Below are 19,013 nucleotides of genomic sequence, written 5' to 3'. Positions count from 1 at the left end.
CAGTGGGTGGAGAATCTTAAAAATGGGGCCCGTGGAGGCCACCACTTTGTCGTTTGGGGCGTGTCTATTGGGCAAACATTTGTTAAGTACCTGCTGTTTGCTGACTGGTGTAGAGATGAGTAACACACCATCTAGGGCTCCTGGCAGCTCCTATTCCGGTACAGGGAGGCTGACTCATAACCAGAGAGCCAGAAAACCTCCTGGTGAGTGTGCGATGGGGGAGGACTCGACTGTGGACCCAGAGCCGCTTCCGCTAGCTGTAGCAGTGCAGGGCACTTCAGAAGGCCACGTGCCAGCAGGTTTTTAAGGAAGAGCTGGCACAGAAAAGAGGAAAAGGAAACTAACGGGCTTCTCAGATACAATGTTTCTGTTGTCCTCTCCCGTAGAGGAGGGTTTAACTTAATTAGATCCTCTTGCTTTGTTTGCTTGCTTAATTTTGTTTGTAGTGCGGGGATCAGACACAAGGTTTTGGCAACAGCCCCCATACCCCAGTTTTCCCTAGGAAATAAGAATGCACCATTTAAAGGGTTGCTTGTCCATTTGTTTCTGTTTGTTGGGGGTGGGGGTGGGGGTGGGGGTGGTTTTAGGGGTGTTTGGTTTGGTTTGGTGTTGTCAGTCTTGCTGCAAGGAGCCAAGTGGGAAGCTGTCCTATTCCAGTGACCATGGGGTGGCTTAATGGTTTTATGATGATCTTGAGAATGGAGTTAGAAATTGTGCTTCTAACTGGAGGGAGTAGAGGAATGTACCTAGTTGTATCTTTTCGGGGATTGCCTACTTAAACCTTAATATTTAAATTTTTTTTCCTATTTTCATCTAAAACGAGACAGAGATATTCAGCATGTTTAAGTTTTAAAGTGTATTTTAGATTACTCTTTTTGAGATTTACTTAAACTGTCACATAAACTATGTCCAAAATTTTGACTTGTGGCTATCCTCTTTTAAAGGAAGAGACCAAGTGGGGCATTTATATTAAGAAAGATGAATAAATACTATGGTTTCAGAAGGGAATCTTTTTAAAATAAATGTCAAATAGCACCCCTAACAAAAATGTTTTATGTATTTTACTCTTTGTTGTAAAAGAAATGCCACCAATAAGGTATTGTGGCTTGTCAGAGTACCACATTGTAGAATAGATTTGAAACATGGGTCTGGTCTGGCTAAGGGTAACAGAGGGAAACACTAAGCGCATCCACTAAGAAGCCTGTCTCTTTCAGGTTATGAGAAGACAGATGATGTCTCAGAGAAGACCTCTCTGGCTGATCAGGAGGAAGTGAGAACCATATTCATCAACCAGCCTCAGCTGACAAAATTCTGCAACAACCACGTCAGGTAGGAAGGGCTGGGGAGGGCCTGGCGGCATGGGAGGGCTGGGCAGTAGAGCAAGATGGGTGGGAAGAAGACGCGTGCCAGGCATGGTGGCACACAACTTTATTCCCAGCACTCTGGAGGCAGAGGCAGCTGCAACTCTGTGAATTCAAGGCCAGCCTGGTCTACATAGTGAGTTCCAGGATAGCCAGAACTATACAGTGAAACCCTATTTCAGAGAGGGAAGGAGGGAGAAAGAGAGGAAGGAACGAGGGAACTCTGCGTGCAAGGAACTCTCGGTTTAGTTAGTATCATGTGCAGTTTCTCTGTTTCCTGCTGTTTCTCTTTTCTATCCATGAAAGAAACAGTGGTTATGGCGCGGCTGGTGGTGGATGCTTTAGCCTTCATAAAGCTCTGGGCTCAGTTACCAGCATCTCAAAATAGAAGAAAACAAAACGGTAAAATCAAAAATTAACACCCTGGGTGTAGAAGGGACAAGCACCCACACTCTGGTGGTTCAGAATAATCAAAGTTGCCCCTGGGCAGTTATCATCTCTCTAAACCTGTTCATGGAATGACATGTTACTTTTGCATGCCAAGTGTTAACAGCTTAGAAACAATTTTTACAACTCTATGCCAAGAACTTTGTGGGGTTCAGTTTGTTTGTTTTAGCCAGAGTTGTCAAGTGTGGCTTTTGATAGCTGTGATACATAATGTATGATAGCGCATGCTTCAAGAATGTCTTCCTTACTACATCCCTGACGGTTTTCATTTCGACAATCAGGAAACGATCCCACGTAGGCACTAGGTTTTGAGTAGCCCTTAGCCCCACGAACACCCCAATGCCTATCCTGGTATTTCCCTAGGGCAGATTTTCCAAATTTGAGATGTACTCATTGAAAAAACATTTACGAAGTTGTACGTCGTCTAGTGGAATCGCTGTTGAAGAGTACGTCGCGTGCCTTTAATCTTCCCTCCATGTAGTAGCAAGAGGAAAGCCTAGATGTTTCCAGTGCCAGTGCACTTCATGCCTTACTGATTCTGGACAGTGTAGAATCCTCACCAGGTTCCTAGCAAGGCCCCAGAGACAGTGCAACTTAGAACAGCCGCAAAAGCTGTGTGCTGGGTTGTCTAGAAGCCTTTTGCACCGTCTGGTCTTGTTTAAAGGCTGAAGTTTTTCTGTTGATGTGGTGGTGCAGTATCTTATCTAACGGTGCCCCTCCTAGTACTGTTCTGCGTGATAACTGGCCAGAGAGGACCTACAATATTATGGAGAAAATCAAGCCTATGAGATCCAGCCTTCATTGTCTGTTTCACCAGTTCCCCTCTCCTTCTCTTTCATTTACGTTAACGACCCCTCACTATGGTTTCCAAATTTGAAACTGTCCAAAAATGTTGTCGTCTGATTACGCCTGAGGTGGGACCAGAACTTTGCAAACATGGGTGCTAATTGTGGGAGGGACTAAGCTTTATGCTCCTTATTTTTTGCTTTCTAGTACTGCAAAATACAACGTGATCACCTTCCTTCCGAGATTCCTCTATTCTCAGTTCAGAAGAGCGGCTAATTCCTTCTTTCTCTTTATTGCCCTGCTCCAGGTAAAGTCCCATCCACTTCCAACCTCTGTTAGAAGCCGAGTGTGCAGGAAGTGGGAGAGCTTGTTAGAACCCCCACCAGTCCCCTGAGGCGTATAGAAAGGCAGGGATTAACCGGCCTTCCTGCATATTCAGTGCTGCGGCATGCACACAGGGCCAGGTCTGCTGCACTCCCCCAAGTCTTTGGGTTCAGGCTTATCCAAATTATGGCAAGAAGTGCACATTTTAGGAGTTGAGGAGAGGAGAGACCTAAATTATCCAGCTAGCTTTTCTTCCGTGAAAAGTATCAATACTAATGTGCTCACTATAAAAATTATCACCCACAACAACTTAAGTTAGTTGTTATAGTTGAATAAAGGGGAAAAACGCTTTAAAAATAGCAAATGTTTACTGTTAGCAAAAGAAGTTGAAAGATACAGCAAAGCATAAAGAAAAGTTGAATCATGCCAGCCCCAGAGGTAGCTACACTTACATTGGACTGTGTACATCCCGTCGTCTTTCTGACTCCAAGCGTTATTTTCTGATCTAGATAGCATAAAGAGATAATGAAATAAACATTATCTCAGAATTGACTTACTCATATTAGACAGTTTGGACATTTCTATAGATAGTTTTTGTCTTTCTAAGGCACTTGGATGGTGGTATCATTTATTACATGCTACTCTGTCTTTTTGTAATCCTACACGGTGTTAGCTCTGTGTGCTGTATGTTTACGGTGAAGCAGCTTAGCTGCTCTTCAGATACCTCACCTAGCACTAGTCAGATCCGAGAGGAATGTCTTAGAAGCGCCTGTGACATCATCCTTTTAGGACGTTTTTATAGACGTTCTGGTTCTCATGAGAGTTACCTTGCCTTTTTTCCCATTCAGCAAATTCCTGATGTGTCGCCGACGGGTCGTTACACAACACTGGTTCCTCTCTTGTTTATTTTAGCTGTGGCAGCTATCAAAGAGATAATAGAAGATATTGTAAGTATTTAACTTTTCATAAATGAATTGGCTCAAATATATATTAAAATATTATTTTCTTAAGGTATTTTGTTTATAGTATAGACCTTTTTTAAATGCCTATTCAACTTAAAAAATGAATAGAATTGCATTTCTTCTTCTGAAGTCAATTTCTAACAGATTAATATTGAGAGATTCTTAGTACAATGCTCTCTAAGGTTTATCATTTATTAACAAAAGAAATTGACTTAAATATATAAATTGGCATGAAGAGAAAATTATACTTGATCATTGTTTCTAATCAATTGAAATAACCTCCAAATTAAATATAAACGAGGTTTTATTTGTACTTTTTATTTTTAAAGTTAAATATTATGGTTTTCACCTTATTAGATGCCTTGATTTCTTCTCATTCTATTTTAGTGTTCTGAGTTTCCTCTCCATTTATCTTGTCTTATTGAAAGAAAGAGTAAGTTTGCTATTTTTAACACTCCATGATAGGAAGAAGTCAATGTCACCTTTGTAAAACGAGCTCCCCCAAATAACTTTAGACTTTTTCTATTATATTTCAACTGTCATATTTGAGGAAGCCAACATTGTTTTTTATGATGTGGGTAACTCTTACTCCATTCACCCTAGATGCCGCTGTGGCTCAGGTGTGCTGACTTCACACGTTTCTCTTGAGAACTTCCTTTCACTATGCTTCTTGAGTCCCTTATTTTTCTCAGGTGGAAAACTTAGGCAGTACACGTATTTGTTCTCAATTCTCACAGCTAAGTGCAGGCTTGAGCTTTCTAAGAGAGGATCTTTGAAAACAAGGGGTTAGTTACACTCAACACCACATTCCTGCCATGTCGCCTGTGTTTGGGGTAGTCATCCCCATGCTGTCAGATTAGACAGAAGCCACAGGATGAATGCCTGAGGAGATAGTAGCCCCTAGGGCGGCCCCTCACCGTGAGCGTCTTGCCTTTCTTCTGGCCTTCCGGTTATTTGTTTGTGCTGTCGGTGTTTGTTTTGTTTTAACTCTTCTAAAATCTTGGTTTAGGTAGCTCTTGGAACTCACCTCTCACTCTTTACTTTTGTGGGTGCTTTGGGAACCAGGAGGATTAGAATCTATCCCTCAGCGGAGGCTCCCGGCTGAACTAGGTGGTAGTGTGAACACTGAGGAGAGAGACTACTGAAAGTGGCAGATGAACTTGTTTCTAGTTGTCAGCAGACACCAGCGCACCTTTCTTATGGAGGATGTACTGAGCGTAGTCAGATAATGAGTTTCACAAAACGCTGAAAACACTTTAATCCCATTACTAAGTGGTAGTCGAAATGTGTGGTTCTCTTGGGTAATCTAAATGGGTTATTTAGACAGTAGACTAAGTCTGACTTTTGTTTCATTTTTTTTCTAGTATGATTTAAATGGTTTTCTACCTATTTGCTATTTAAGAACTTTCTGAGGGGCGCCACCAGGGAGGAGTACCTTGGGAGGAAGCTGGGGACGGTCCAACAACACCCCCATCTCCAGTGTAGAAAGACAGAAATGCTGAGGCCTAGGTTAAAAGATCTTTGTTTACCCTGCATGCCGTTCTTCTCAGTGGGTCTCGTTCACTTTTTCACTGAGCTTTTGTTTTGTTCTCAACTTTAGAAACGACACAAAGCCGATAATGCCGTGAACAAGAAACAGACACAAGGTAGGACCCGTTTGTCTTTTTTCTTCTGTTAACCAAGTTTGCCCCATGTCCTATCTCCAGACTCTTCGCTTACATATGATTCAGTTGGGAATACTCTGTGGTGTTGGAATACTTTCTGCCCAGCTCAGCTTCCTCAAGAGTTGAATTCACGTGACAGTGATATTTTTGAAAAAGCCACATTTTTAATATATTTACATGTTCCCCAGCTATGCACTTCTGAATAGACTGTTAATAAGGTCTACAGTTATACACTGTGTTTAAACTATAAAAATGGCTTTATTTTATTTATGAAGAGTTTGGGCTGTAGAAATGATTGAAAATCCTCCGAAGTTTTGTTACTTGTTTGAAGGAGGCAGATGGAATTCAACATTGAAATAATGCACAGTAAAATCCAGGCCAGCTTCTGAATGGGCTTGGTGTTTACAGCCTATTTTGGAATAGACCAACCAAAATGACCTTCAACGCAGGCAAAGACCATGGCTCTCATGTTTTTAAAAAGTATCTAGAACTTGAAAGCAGACATCTTATGCCAACTCTGAGCTTGCTTCCCACCGAGAAACTCCTTTCCTTCTGCAGTTCTCTGGTGAGAAGGAAACCAGGTACCTTTCAGCACCACCTAGTCAGTCAGCACAGTTATCTACTGTTTTTCCTGTGGGAGAGGCTCTATGGCAGGAGTTCTCAACCTGTGAGCCAATGCCCCTGTGAGGTCATATACCAGATACCCTGCAAATCAGATGTTGATTCGTGATGATTCATTTCGGTAGCAAAATTAAAGTTATGAAATAGTAATGAAATAATTTTATGTTAGGGATCACCACAACGTAAGGAACTGTATTAGAGTCACAGCATGAGGAAGGTTGAGAACCACTGCTCTGTTGGAATTTACTCCCACTTTCTCACCACTTCCTACCAAAGACCTCACTGCTAGGTGGTGTCTTATACATTTGAGGAGGGTGTCTTTATTAGCCTAAATATTTAGGGCCTCTACTGAAAGATTAATTATTTGAGGATATAAGAGAAGATCAAATGATAATTTTAACTTTGATGAGCTTTAAGGTATATACACATGAGAAAAAATGTATAAGAACAGTATTAGAGACTTGGGAAGATGATGAAGACTGGGTTCCGCCATTTCAATGTCTCATTGAATTTTCATGGCAAATAGTGTTTCCCATGTCCAAGGCTATAAAACCCCAAAAGGGAGAAAATCCTGGATTATCACGAGGTAGGTCTTAAATTTTGGAAGGACTGTGGATAAATAGAGAGAGATGGGGATGACATTTTGCTTGTGGGTTGAGTGGGAAGGGGGAAGAGAAGATAGCCAGGGGGGAAAAACACCTCCCGATTGCTGGATAGCGCTATTATTAGAGCGTCGAGTGCCCAAGAGATTCCTATCAGGGAGAAACAGACACATGATTTACAAGACGGGCTCGGGTCAAGTTTTATGAGACCTTAAAAGCTAGGCAAAGGAGAGTCCGGCATCCCCTTGTCTGTTCTCAGTAGCTATGACTGAGGAGCCAAAAAAGAAGCAGGAGGAACATGTGGGATCAGGATGGAGGACAGAAAGGCTCATGGGAGAGGGACACAAAGCTGCTCCAGGAGTTTAGACGCAATCCTAAGGACAAAGGGGGCGCTGTCTAGCTGTTGGGGTGCTGGTATTCTGACAGTGTGCAGCTCTTGTGTTTGTTAGCGCGTGGCTTAGAATATTCGGTGGAAGCCTTTGAAGTGCAGCTATTCAAGTACTTTTCTAATACATCATTGCCACTGGCAGAGGCTCTAGGCTCCGGTGACTGGTGGTAGGCCTTTTGCAAGCCTTGAAGAACAGTTGTCATGGTGGTATGAATTTAGGTCAGCGCGCCTTGTGTCAGAGGGACCCTGATTACTTACGTCTTCGTTTCCCCAAATGTTGCTGTTCAGGTACAGAGCTTTCTTGGTAGGTTTTTCCATTCTCTGTATCATCTCTCTGTCTGCAAATGAAGACCACACACGTGTGAGTGAAGCTTCCCCACGAAGTGGAAAGGAGACTAGCTTGTAAAACGAACGGTACAGACTCAGCTCCAGGAACCAGGTCCTTGGAAGTCCTGTAGCCAAGAACTAATGGTGGTGCTTGGAGCTCTTTCCTGAGTGATTGGCATCTTCCTGCTTAAACCCCCCCCGCCCCCCCGAGTTCAAGCACTGGTATTCTTAGGTTCCACAGATGAAGGGAGATATAAAATTGTTTGAACAGGATGCTATTTGCTGTCAGATAACTCAAATTACTTAATATGAGAGCCATCTGTTGTCATTAGACCAGAGTGAAATTCACTTTGCTTTCCTGAGCTGAGACAGTGGTTGGCGAGTAGGCGGGGGAGGGAGACATTTATGACAGGTAATTAATTTTGACAGAGATTTAAAGTATTAAGCTTAGATTTTCTAAATGTTTGCCAAGACTGCACGATGCATGAGAAGATGCCTTTTACTGCAGTGCCAGGATTCACTCTTGGGTATTCCTACTCAAATGAGTGTTCTCTTATCTTATGGGTAAGACACCAAAAAGCCTCCCCAGTCTGTCACTCCAGTCATCCCTAGAGATTTAGGAAACAACAAAAACCTGATAATTTATTTCCAACGTTTTCAGCCATTAGCTATAGCTGGGCGACTGTCTGGCACCTCGTTCCTACCAACTGAATTGCAGAGGTTGGCTCCGACTCGGAACGCTACAGCTAGGCTCTACATCGGGCTTCTCCTCAATGTTTTTGGAGAAATGCCACTTCTTGCCCTGGAGATCCATATGTTGGTTAAGCAGATGGCTCAGTGAGATGACAAATGTGACTTTTATATTATTTTCCAAGAACCTAGTTTCAGAGAAGGGGCAGAGCTTAAAGTGATGCTAACAAGTTCACATGAATCTGGGTGAGCTTTGTGGTCTATGGCTTTTCTTTATATTTAGTGTGCTGCTGTGAAGCTGTTTTGTACATGATAGACAGGAACACTGCAGAGGACGGACCCGTCTCTTGCTTATCTATAGCTTCCTGCCTAGCGTCTTGTCTTAGCAGATGCTGCATGCGGCGTGTGTGTGTGTGTGTGTGTGTGTGTGTGTGTGTGCATGCGCACGTGTGTGTGGTGGGTGTGTACTGCACGCACGTGTGCACGTATCCATTAGATAACAACAGGAAAGCAGAGGCTGGAGGTGTAAGGAGCCTTCTTGAGAATTCGTGATCTGGGGTGAGAAGGAGATGAAGCAAGTCGCCTTTGCATCACTGTGTCCTGGACTGCTTTACAGGCACTGATCGAATATGAGTGTGGTCGGAGCCCTCACACAGTCTTACCTTCACTGGCGGGCACTGTGCCATCACTGCTGCCCTGGCTTTGCCTCCTGTGAACCAAGAACACAGTATCTACTTATCACTTCTATTATTCAAAGCCCCAGCGTGTGGCGATCCTCGAGTGCTTCGGGTTTTTCCTTGCATCTAAATTACCTCTACCTCCTCTGCTTTCCTCTTTCCACCTCAGTTTTCTTGAACACACACATGCGCATGCGTGCACACAAACACACACACACACACACACACACACACACACACACACACACGAGAGAGGGGAGAGGGGAGGGGATGGATGGCGGGGTGTCTCTCCTTGTTTCCCCTGAACTGGGTTGTTTTGCCAAACTCGTCTCTGTGGACTGGACAGTTGTCATTGTAACTGTCATGTGTACACTGAAGCCGGTCTCCATATGAATTCATCATGGTGGTTCTGCTAGCTCTCTCTTTAAATTATAAAACTATGCCTCCATTTTCTGTGGAATGCTATGAGAATCTCGTGTAAAATCATGACATAGAGGACTGGGAAACGATAGAGCTTGGGCACAGACTAAGGTGGTTGGAATCACTTAGAATTGCCTAGTGAAGGGAAGTGCTGTTTTAAAGCCCCAGGTTCGGACGTAGTCCCTACAGGACACTGTGTGTTACTCCCTACTCCTAGGACACTGTGTGTTACTCCCTACAGGACACTGTGTGTTACTCCCTACAGGACACTGTGTGTTACTCCCTACAGGACACTGTGTGTGTGTTACTCCCTACAGGACACTGTGTTACTCCCTACAGGACACTGTGTGTTACTCCCTACAGGACACTGTGTGTTACTCCCTACAGGACACTGTGTGTTACTCCCTACAGGACACTGTGTGTTACTCCCTACAGGACACTGTGTGTTACTCCCTACAGGACACTGTGTGTTACTCCCTACTCCTAGGACACTGTGTGTTACTCCCTACAGGACACTGTGTGTTACTCCCTACTCCTAGGACACTGTGTGTTACTCCCTACTCCTAGGACACTGTGTGTTACTCCCTAGGACACTGTGTGTTACTCCCTACAGGACACTGTGTGTTACTCCCTACAGGACACTGTGTGTTACTCCCTACAGGACACTGTGTGTTACTCCCTACAGGGCACTGTGTTACTCCCTACAGGACACTGTGTGTTACTCCCTACAGGACACTGTGTGTTACTCCCTACAGGACACTGTGTGTTACTCCCTACAGGACACTGTGTGTTACTCCCTACAGGGCACTGTGTTACTCCCCTACAGGACACTGTGTTACTCCCCTACAGGACACTGTGTGTTACTCCCTACAGGACACTGTGTGTTACTCCCTACAGGACACTGTGTGTTACTCCCTACAGGACACTGTGTTACTCCCTACAGGGCACTGTGTGTTACTCCCTACAGGACACTGTGTGTATGTCCAGAGAGTGAGGTGTGTGAAACAGAGCCACCTGCTTGGATGACAGCCAATATTACTAGACTTCGTTTTCATATTATCTTCTCTTACTATGATAGTGGGCATTTTGTTAAAAAAAAAATGCCTCTGTTTAATGAACTTTTTTCTGTAATTTAATTTTGTAGAAAAGTTGACATGAAATTCTTAACCTAGCCATACTGTTTTTTTAAATATTCATTTTATTATTTTATTTTTATGTGTATGGATGTCTTGTCTCTATGTCTGTGTGCACATGTGTGCCTGATGCCTGTGAGGTCTGAAGAGGGGATTGGATTCCCTTGAACTGGACTTAGGATGGTTATAGACCACCACCCCATGTCCTTTGCAAGAGCCACAAGTGCTCTCAACCTATGAGCTTCTCTCTAGCCCTCCTAATCTAGGCACACTTAAACATTACACACTGACCTCCACCTAGAATTTACTCCCTAATGCTGCGTGGGCCTCTTCAAGAGTGGAAGAGAGGTGGAGATTATCAGCAGACTAATGGGAGCCCCTGGTGCATGAAGTTGGTGGTTGTTTCCCCCTGGAAACCACTTTACTTCTAACGTCCTCTGGAGAAACGGCATGGAGATGTTGTTTGGGTAATTCAGTCTGAAGTGACCCACTAACAGGGCAGAGTCCATCTGCTTCCATTCTCTTCAGAGCTGACAAAGCATTAAAATAACACCAATTCACTGGCCTATTGAAAAGAGAGAGCAGTGCCTCCTGTGAGCCCCTCGCATCCAGTGAGCCTGAGCATGTGTGCCTTGCCACACGGACATCAGCTTACCTGTGTACAGTTCTTTGAAAGGATGGTTTCCCAGGGCTGAGAGTTATGTTCATGCACAGCGTGAATAACCTCACACATCTCAAACAGTTCCAAACCAGTTTGAATGTCTTAGGAGTGTGTGTAAATTGAGCCCATTGGAAATCCTCCACTATAGCCTGGGATAGGGAGGTAGTATTTATTTGTGGAGAAATACAGCCCAGCTTATGTTTCCTTTCTCCCATAAATCAAAGATGTCCACAGAGGAACAAAACCCTCTAAGGACATACAGGAGGACAGTTTCATAAACAGAGGTCTGACTTCAGAATTGCTGCTTTGCCTAGCTCTTGGCTTTCCTTCCTGTGTAGGCATACCTCTTCCACCCTGTCATTGTCTCCTCCTCCCCCTCCCCCTCCCCCTCCCCCCTCCTCCCTCCTCATCTTCTTCCTCTTGTCCTGTTACTTCCTCTGTACCTTTGCTTTTAAGGTGCAGGCTCTCTTGATTATAGCTCTGAGTCCCTCAGAGGACTCCTTAAAACACAGATTGCTAGAGTTACCCAGGAGTTCTGGATGCCTGGAATGGGATCTCAGTGCTGCTGTGTGACTGGCAATGGAACAGGCTTTGGAGGCCACTCTAAAATTTTATAATTGAGTTTATAGAAATGCTTTCAGCTGACTTGATGCCAGTGTGAACAGTCTACTCAGGAGACACCGACTGATGACATTTCCTTTGTCCTTTGTGTCAGTAGAAGGCAATGGCTTGACACTATATGTAGACATTCAGTTTGGCCTTATAGACAAGTTTAAACAAAATACTTATATGTACTGTCTTTCTGGGCCACAGCACGACTCCACTATTGAACCGTCTCTACAGTGAGAGTGTGCTAGGAGAGTGAATGGTGCTTCAGTATGAGTGTATCTTTTTTTTTATTTACACAGGTCTAGAGTCACCAGAACTTACCTTCCCTCTGTGTGTGTGTGTGTGTGTTTGTGTGTGTGTCTTTGTGCCCTGTGTGTGCATGTGTGTTTGTGTGTGTGTGCATGTGTATGTGTGTGTGTGCATGGGTGTGAGTGTGCAGGTGTGTGTGTGTGTGCTCATGTGTGTGTGCTCGTGTCTGTGTGTGTGCAAGGGTGTGAGTGTGCAGGTATGTGTGTATGTGTGTGTGTACATGTGTGTGTATATGCGTGTGTGTGTGCATGGGTGTGAGTGTGCAGGTGTGTGTGCATGTGTGCGTGTGTGTGTGTGTGCATGGGTGTGAGTGTGCAGGTGTGTGCATGTGTGCGTGTGTGCGGGTGTGTTTCTATTCCATTCTCTATGATAGACTTTAAGAAGATCTGCCTCTTTCTTCCTACTTTGGAAAGTAACTGACTACCCAAGGAAGGGTGGCCAGTAACTTTCAGAGACATCCCTAGTGACAGATTGCTTTAATTCTGGAGATGGGTGACATCTCTTTAGGAAGCTCTGAGCGTGTAAATGAGCCAGGCTGCAGTGTTTTTTGTCTGACTCCCAGGGCCTCCTCCAGGCCTTTGGTGAGGAAGGACCCAAGTCCTCTAAATGATTGTTTGCCTTTCACAGAAGAAACCTACTGCACCAAGGCTGCCAGCCAGTATCCTGCTGGGTTAAAACAGCCTTTTTTTGAGGTGTTTGTTTAATGTCTGAACCCTGCAGTGCATGCTGTCACCCTCCTTCGACTGTGTGGAAACTGTAGCAGGTGTGTTTGGATGGCACAGGGGAGAGGTGGAGAAGGTTCACAGCTCAGATGAGCTGTCAGAGCACCTAGAGGCCATTCAAGATCCTTTGCTGCCCCAGGCTCGCTCTCCTTCTGCAGCAGTGTTAATCATCTCCTCTGGAAGCAGAGCGGGAGTGCTGTTACCTTTGGACTAACAAAACTTAATAGCCTCTTGGCAAAGGACACTTCAGCACTTCCTGCTTCCTCCAAAGTAGTTGGAGTGGAGGTAGAGGAGGCTACAGATTAAAAAAGCTGGGTTTCTGGTTCCCTTGCCAGCACACTGCATGAGATGGTGCTTGTTTTAATTGTTCTAAGGGTTAGATGTCAGGAGCCAGTTCCAAAAGAAAGCCAGCAGTGAACTGTGGCTGACAAGTGTCCTTGGCTGGTGCTCAAGGCTTGATTTACTCAAATGTTTCACATTGTGCCTGTTTTTTTTTTTTGTTTGTTTTTTTTTGTTTTTTTTTGTTTTTGTTTTGTTTTGTTTTGGTTTTTTTTTTTTTTCACTTCACCAGATTCAGAGCCTAAGGTGTGTGTGGCATCAAGCTGTGTGTTTCCTTTATTCCTGCCCCTTGTATTTCAGGGACAGAGGACATTGGTTGTTGGTGGGGGGAGCAGAGGATGGAAACGTCCTCATGTCTGCCACGTCTCTCATGCTGCAGACCCATGGAACGAATGTTGAAAAGCAGGATCCTGCTGCAAGTGCATAACATACTCTATTCAGTTAGGCTCTTAACAGCGCTGAGACATAATGGCAGCATACACATTGATTAATCCAAGCCCATGCAGACTTTGGACTGAATATCAAGTATTTACCACATTGACACGATTGAAGTGGCTTGTGCCTGTCAGGGTTGTGGTCAGTACAGTGAAATTACGCTTGTTCCTCGTAAGCATGTTGCTGTGGATGCCTATGACTGAGTCCGATGTGAAGTAGAAAACAAACTACCCAGAAGTCACCAGCACACCTTACAGACCTGCTCCTGCAGGGTACAGTCACGCAGATAGAGTTCAGTGTCACTTGGCCATGGCACAGATGAAGAGGAACTCAGGATTTCATCTAAATGGAGTTGTTGGTTGGGTTGTGATAATGCATGGTGTCTAGAGCTCCTGTCTGTGTGAGTCTGAGCCTCGGCCCAGATCAGGGCAGGATGGGCTGGTGATTAGAATGAGCTGTTTACCATCGGAATCTCCTACACCCTGCACCCAAAAGCAGCTTAAGAAATGGTGCTTAGATGGAATATTACTCAGCTATCAAAAACAATGACTTTATGAAATTCATAGGCAAATGGATGGAACTGGAAAATATCATCCTGAGTGAGGTAACCCAATCACAGAAAAACACACATGCTATGCACTCATTAATAAGTGGCTATTAGCCCAAAAGCTTGAATTACCCAAGATGCACAGAACACATGAAACTCAAGAAGGATGACCAAAATGCAAACGCTTCACTCCTTCTTTAAAAGGGTAAGAAGAATACCCTTGACAGGGAATAGGGAGGCAAAGTTTAGAACAGAGGCAGAAGGAACACCCATTCAGAGCCTGCCCCACATGTGGCCCATACATAGACAGCCACCAAACTAGATAAGATGGATGAAGCAAAGAAGTGCAGGCCGACAGGAACCGTATGTAGATCTCTCCTGAGAGACACACCCAGAATACAGCAAATACATAGGCGAATGCCAGCAGCAAACCACTGAACTGAGAACGGGACCCCGTTGAAGGAATCAGAGAAAGAACTGGAAGAGCTTGAAGGGGCTCGAGACCCCATATGTACAACAATGCCAAGCAACCAGAGCTTCCAGGGACTAAGCCACTACCTAAAGACTATACATGGACTGACCCTGGACTCTGACCTCGTGAGGTTGCAATGAATATCCTAGTAAGAGCACCAGTGGAAGGGGAAGCCCTGGGTCCTGCTAAGACTGAACCCCCAGTGAAGGTGATTGTTGGGGGGAGGGCAGTAATCGGGGGAGAATGGGGAGGGGAACACCCATAGAGAAGGGGAAGGGAAGGGGTTAGGGGAATGTTGGCCCGGAAACCGGGAAGGGGAATAACAATTGAAATGTAAATAAGAAATACTCAAGTTAATAAAGATGAAAAAAAAAAAGAAAGAAAGAAAGAAATGGTGCTTGGGAAATTGTTTACCAGGGAAGAGTTTATTCTGATTTTGATGTATCAGAAGTGTAGTTAGTAGATAGGATTTTTAAAAAATATCAGTCTAAGAGTGTACATAGGTTGATTACTTACCTGACTTAACAAGCTACCATCTGACTTGATTGACTAGTGCATGTGAACTATGGAAACTTCTACCCAGGCTTCCCTGAAACCAAGATTTTTATATTTATCAGGGAAATTGAAAATCTGTGTTTGAGCGCGTTGTCAGGACGCCCAGGGAGCTGTGCCTCGACACCTCTGAGCCCCTTCCCTTCTAAGGACACTTCCGAGTCCTTTCATGGAGCCGCACGCCCGCTCCCTTGATTAGAGACCGTGTGGACATGGGTCTGTGTGAATTGAACTCACGTACTTGAGTTTTGTGGCAAGTAGCTCACCCATTGAACGACTGTCTTACTGTCTGCCTCACCACCTGACCGCTTTCATTCACACAGCCATGCCAGTCAGTGTTTGCCACACGCTGGTTGACTCTGTGTTTTGTCCTTAATATCCTTGTCAGGTCTAAAACATATGTGTGTGTGTGTGTGTGTGTTTGTGTGTGTGTGTGTGTGTGTGTACATATATATATGTATGTATACAATATGCATGTTTATGTCTGTGTGTTTTTGGGTTTGATGCATGCGATGGTAGTGCTGAGGTGAGAAGAAGCTTCATCCTTTCCTTGTTGAACCTGTTTGCCTTACTGGGAGTGCACTTATTTCCAACTTGATGAAATGTGTCACTGATAGCCAGGCATGGTGGCTCATGACTAACCTGGTACTAGGGAGGTAGAGGCAGAAAGGAATAAGAGTTTAAGGCCAGACTCCACTTGTAACAAATTCAAGGTTTGCTTATACTACATAAAATGGTGGCTCGCTCTTTTATTCTCAGCAGTCAGGAGGCAAAGCAGGCAGGTCTGAATTCAAGGTCAGCCTAGTCCACTTAGAAGGTTCCGGGCCAGCCCACATTGTAGAATGAGAACCTGTTTCCAAACTAGAAAGGGGCAGTGGGTTGATTCAGTGGGTAAGGTGCTTGCCACCAAACCGGAAGACCTGAGTTCAGTCCCCAAAACTACAAGGTGAACTCTCATAAGTTGTCCTCCGACCTCCAGTCAAAGGCCATGGAATAGACACACACACACATAAACGTTAATGTAATTATATTTTTAAAACCAAGGAGGGTGATACAATGTCCCTGACTAGCACTGCATTTAAAGCTTTCTAAGGCAGATAAAGCTTTTCAGTGGTCCGTGATTTCCAGTTACCTCTGCAGTAATAAAGCAACAGGAAACGTGTGTGTAGGGCAGAGTGGAGATTCCTGGGAGGTCAACTGGAGGGAGCAGCGGTTAGAGCAAGGGAGCAGGCTTAGAGCATGGAGACAGGAGCAGAGCTGGAAGACCACTCTAGAAGGCTGTTGGGACACTGGCAGTGTTGACTGGAACCAGAAGAGTGGCCCGGTGCTATTTTTACATGTGAAGTAGCAAACATCTGCTACAGTGGCGTCAGTTCAAGAGGACCAGATAAGATGGCGAAGCCGGAGGGGTAGCCCCAAGCTGACATCAGAGAGCAGGGGAGTTACTTCATCTCATGTTACATAACACTCTCAATCTTTTTAGCCACTTACAAAACTGAGAAATCTATTTTAAGCAAATGTCTAAATAGCTCATTGAATCCTCGTGTGGCTGTTCTTACTCAGCTATCACTCGCCTTGCCAAAGTATTCCCCATCCTAGAGTGGGCAACCTGGGGGCCTCCGATGAGTCAGGAGATTGTGTACCCCACCACACCACCTAGGTCCAGCACATTTTGAGTATTCCATAAAGAAACCCACGTACGTGAGTGGTCAGCCGCTGCTGCCCCGTTCCCTGAGCCCTGGCAACCACTAGTCTGCATGCCGTCTCCATGGATTTGTCTATTCTAAGTACTTTATATAAGTGGGATCGTACAGTCTGTGATGGCCTTGTCTGTCTGCAGTCTTTCACTCCGCATGTCATCTCCTTAGCTCTTCCTTACTTTTCGTTGCGTGCACTGTACTGTTGAATGGACAATCCACAGTGTGCTCGTCTGGACGGTAGTTGAGGCACATCTTGACGGTCTCCACTTTTGGCTTAGTATAAGTAATGCCGCAGTGAACCGTCATGCACACGTTATACGTAAAGTAAGTTTCCTCTTCTCGCACGGCTTCATACCTAGTAGTGGGATTTCCAGGTCCTACGGTAACTGTGATGAACTTTTAAAGAAATTGCTAAAGTGGTTTACTCTACAACTGTATATTAAATGCTATGTGCGTGTTATTTTTAATGTGACATTTACTAAGGAGGGGGTCGTATCATCAATACACCTATGTAACTCCTACTCAGACTTCTCATGCTCTCAAACATGAGTGAATACCAGTGAACCCAGCACTCCATCCAGCAGGTCCTTAGCAGGTGCTCCTGAGTGGCTGCGTTGTAACCCTGACTTACTAGAGTAAACAGGATAGGAGGGGTTGACACTTTTATGGCTCTTGGAGTCGGGAAAGGAAACAAGTCCTCTCCGACTACATATGTAAGACTGGGTTCTGTACTCTGAAGGAAAATGGCTTATTTACTGTGACCAGGTATGCACAAAAGCTCCCGAGAGTGTTGTATGAAAGCTGAGATGTGGAAGACGCGTGGGTTAACTTGATGGGGGTGGAGGAATGCTCCTGCCACAGAATCATGTGTAAAAGGAGGCAAGAACGGGCATGGTGCTTTGAGCACAGAGAACATAGGGAGGGGGAAGGGAATGGTAAGGCGTGATCACAGGGAGTAAAGGGTAGCTCTGTCATAGGAAGCCATTTATCAGGACTAGGGAGGTGGCTCCATTGTAATAATTCTGTTATACAAACAGGAGGAGCAGAACTCAGATCCCCTCATCTATTTAAAGCAACAACAAAGTGCCAGTTAGAGTCGTGACTGGCTGTAACCCTAGCACGGGGCAGGATAGGCAACTCCCCTGAGTCCTCCTGCCCGGCAGACTATTCAGTCACTGAGCATCTGGTTCAGCGGTGAACCAAAAAGATAAGATTGGATGAAACATCTGGTGTCACCTGCTTGCCTCCATATACATGTATGTGCACATGTATCCCCCACATACTACATACACATGTACACACACACACACACACACACACACACACACACACACACCCCACGTCCTTTTTAGAAGAGGGAAATTAAAATATATTTTAAAAACAAGACTTTTTTAAAAGATTTAAAAGATTGTATGCTTCAGTCCTTCTTAGAAGAGAGAACAAAATACTCACAGGAGGAAATACAGGGACAAAGAGTGGAGCAGGGACTGAAGAAAAAGTCATCCAGAGACTGCCCCACCTGGGGATCCATCCCATATGCCAAACCCAGTTACTTGCTGATGCAGAGAAGTGCTTGCTGACAGGATCCTGATATGGGTGTCTCCTGAGAGGCTCTGTCAGAGCCGTACTGATACAGATGAGGATGCTTGCAGCTAACCATCAGACTGAGCACAGAGACCCCACTAGAGGAGTTAGAGAAAGGACTGAAGGAGCTGAAGGGATTTGCAACCCCATAGGAAGAACAACAGTATCAACCAACCCGACTCCCCAGAGCTCCCAGGGACTAAACCACCAACCAAAGAATAGAATACACATGGAGGGACCCATGGCTCCAGCTGCATATATAGCAGAGGATGGCTTGTTGGGCATTAATGGGAGGAGAGGTCCTTGGTCCTGTGGAGGTTCATTTCCCCAGTGTAGGGGAATGCCAGGGCAGTGAGGTGGGAGTGGGTGGATGGGAGGGGGAGCATCCTCATAGAAGCAGCAGGGGAGGGAGGAGGAGGGGAGGGGATAAAATTTGAAATGTAAATACATAAAATATCTAATAAAAAGATTTTATTGTTTTATGTGTACGTATGGGTGCGTGTGTTCATGTTTACACTTTTGCACGTGGGGCTTAGAGAGACAAGAAGAGGACATTGGGCCCTGGAGCTAGGAATCATAGTGAACAGCATGACATGGATTCCAAGAGCCACTCTGGGGTCCTCTTCCTGCACTCTTAGCCCTGCCATCTCTCTACCCCATGGGACATTTTTATTAGTAAAA

At 44.8% G+C, this 19,013-nt stretch overlaps 1 protein-coding gene across 5 annotated transcripts in view; it reads left to right on the top strand.

Moving 5' to 3' along the window:
* Atp8a1 (ATPase phospholipid transporting 8A1) overlaps window positions 1-19,013 on the top strand; it is a 227,865-nt gene that overhangs the window by 34,380 nt on the left and 174,472 nt on the right. For 4 of the 5 annotated variants that reach the window (XM_032915816.1, XM_032915818.1, XM_032915815.1 and 1 more), the window contains exons 2-5: window positions 1,215-1,329; window positions 2,802-2,901; window positions 3,767-3,865; window positions 5,481-5,526. In XM_032915816.1, coding sequence (XP_032771707.1) covers window positions 1,215-1,329; window positions 2,802-2,901; window positions 3,767-3,865; window positions 5,481-5,526 — 360 coding nt within the window. Of the gene's footprint in view, window positions 1-1,214; window positions 1,330-2,801; window positions 2,902-3,766; window positions 3,866-5,480; window positions 5,527-19,013 lie in introns of those variants that run through there. The other variant, XM_032915817.1, reaches the window with a different exon arrangement.

The sequence above is a fragment of the Rattus rattus genome, chromosome 11 (assembly GCF_011064425.1).
Source record: "Rattus rattus isolate New Zealand chromosome 11, Rrattus_CSIRO_v1, whole genome shotgun sequence".
NCBI classification, from domain to species: Eukaryota; Metazoa; Chordata; class Mammalia; order Rodentia; family Muridae; genus Rattus; species Rattus rattus.
The sequence above is the reverse complement of the archived record's forward strand: the minus strand, read 5'-3'. Positions and strand labels throughout refer to the sequence as shown.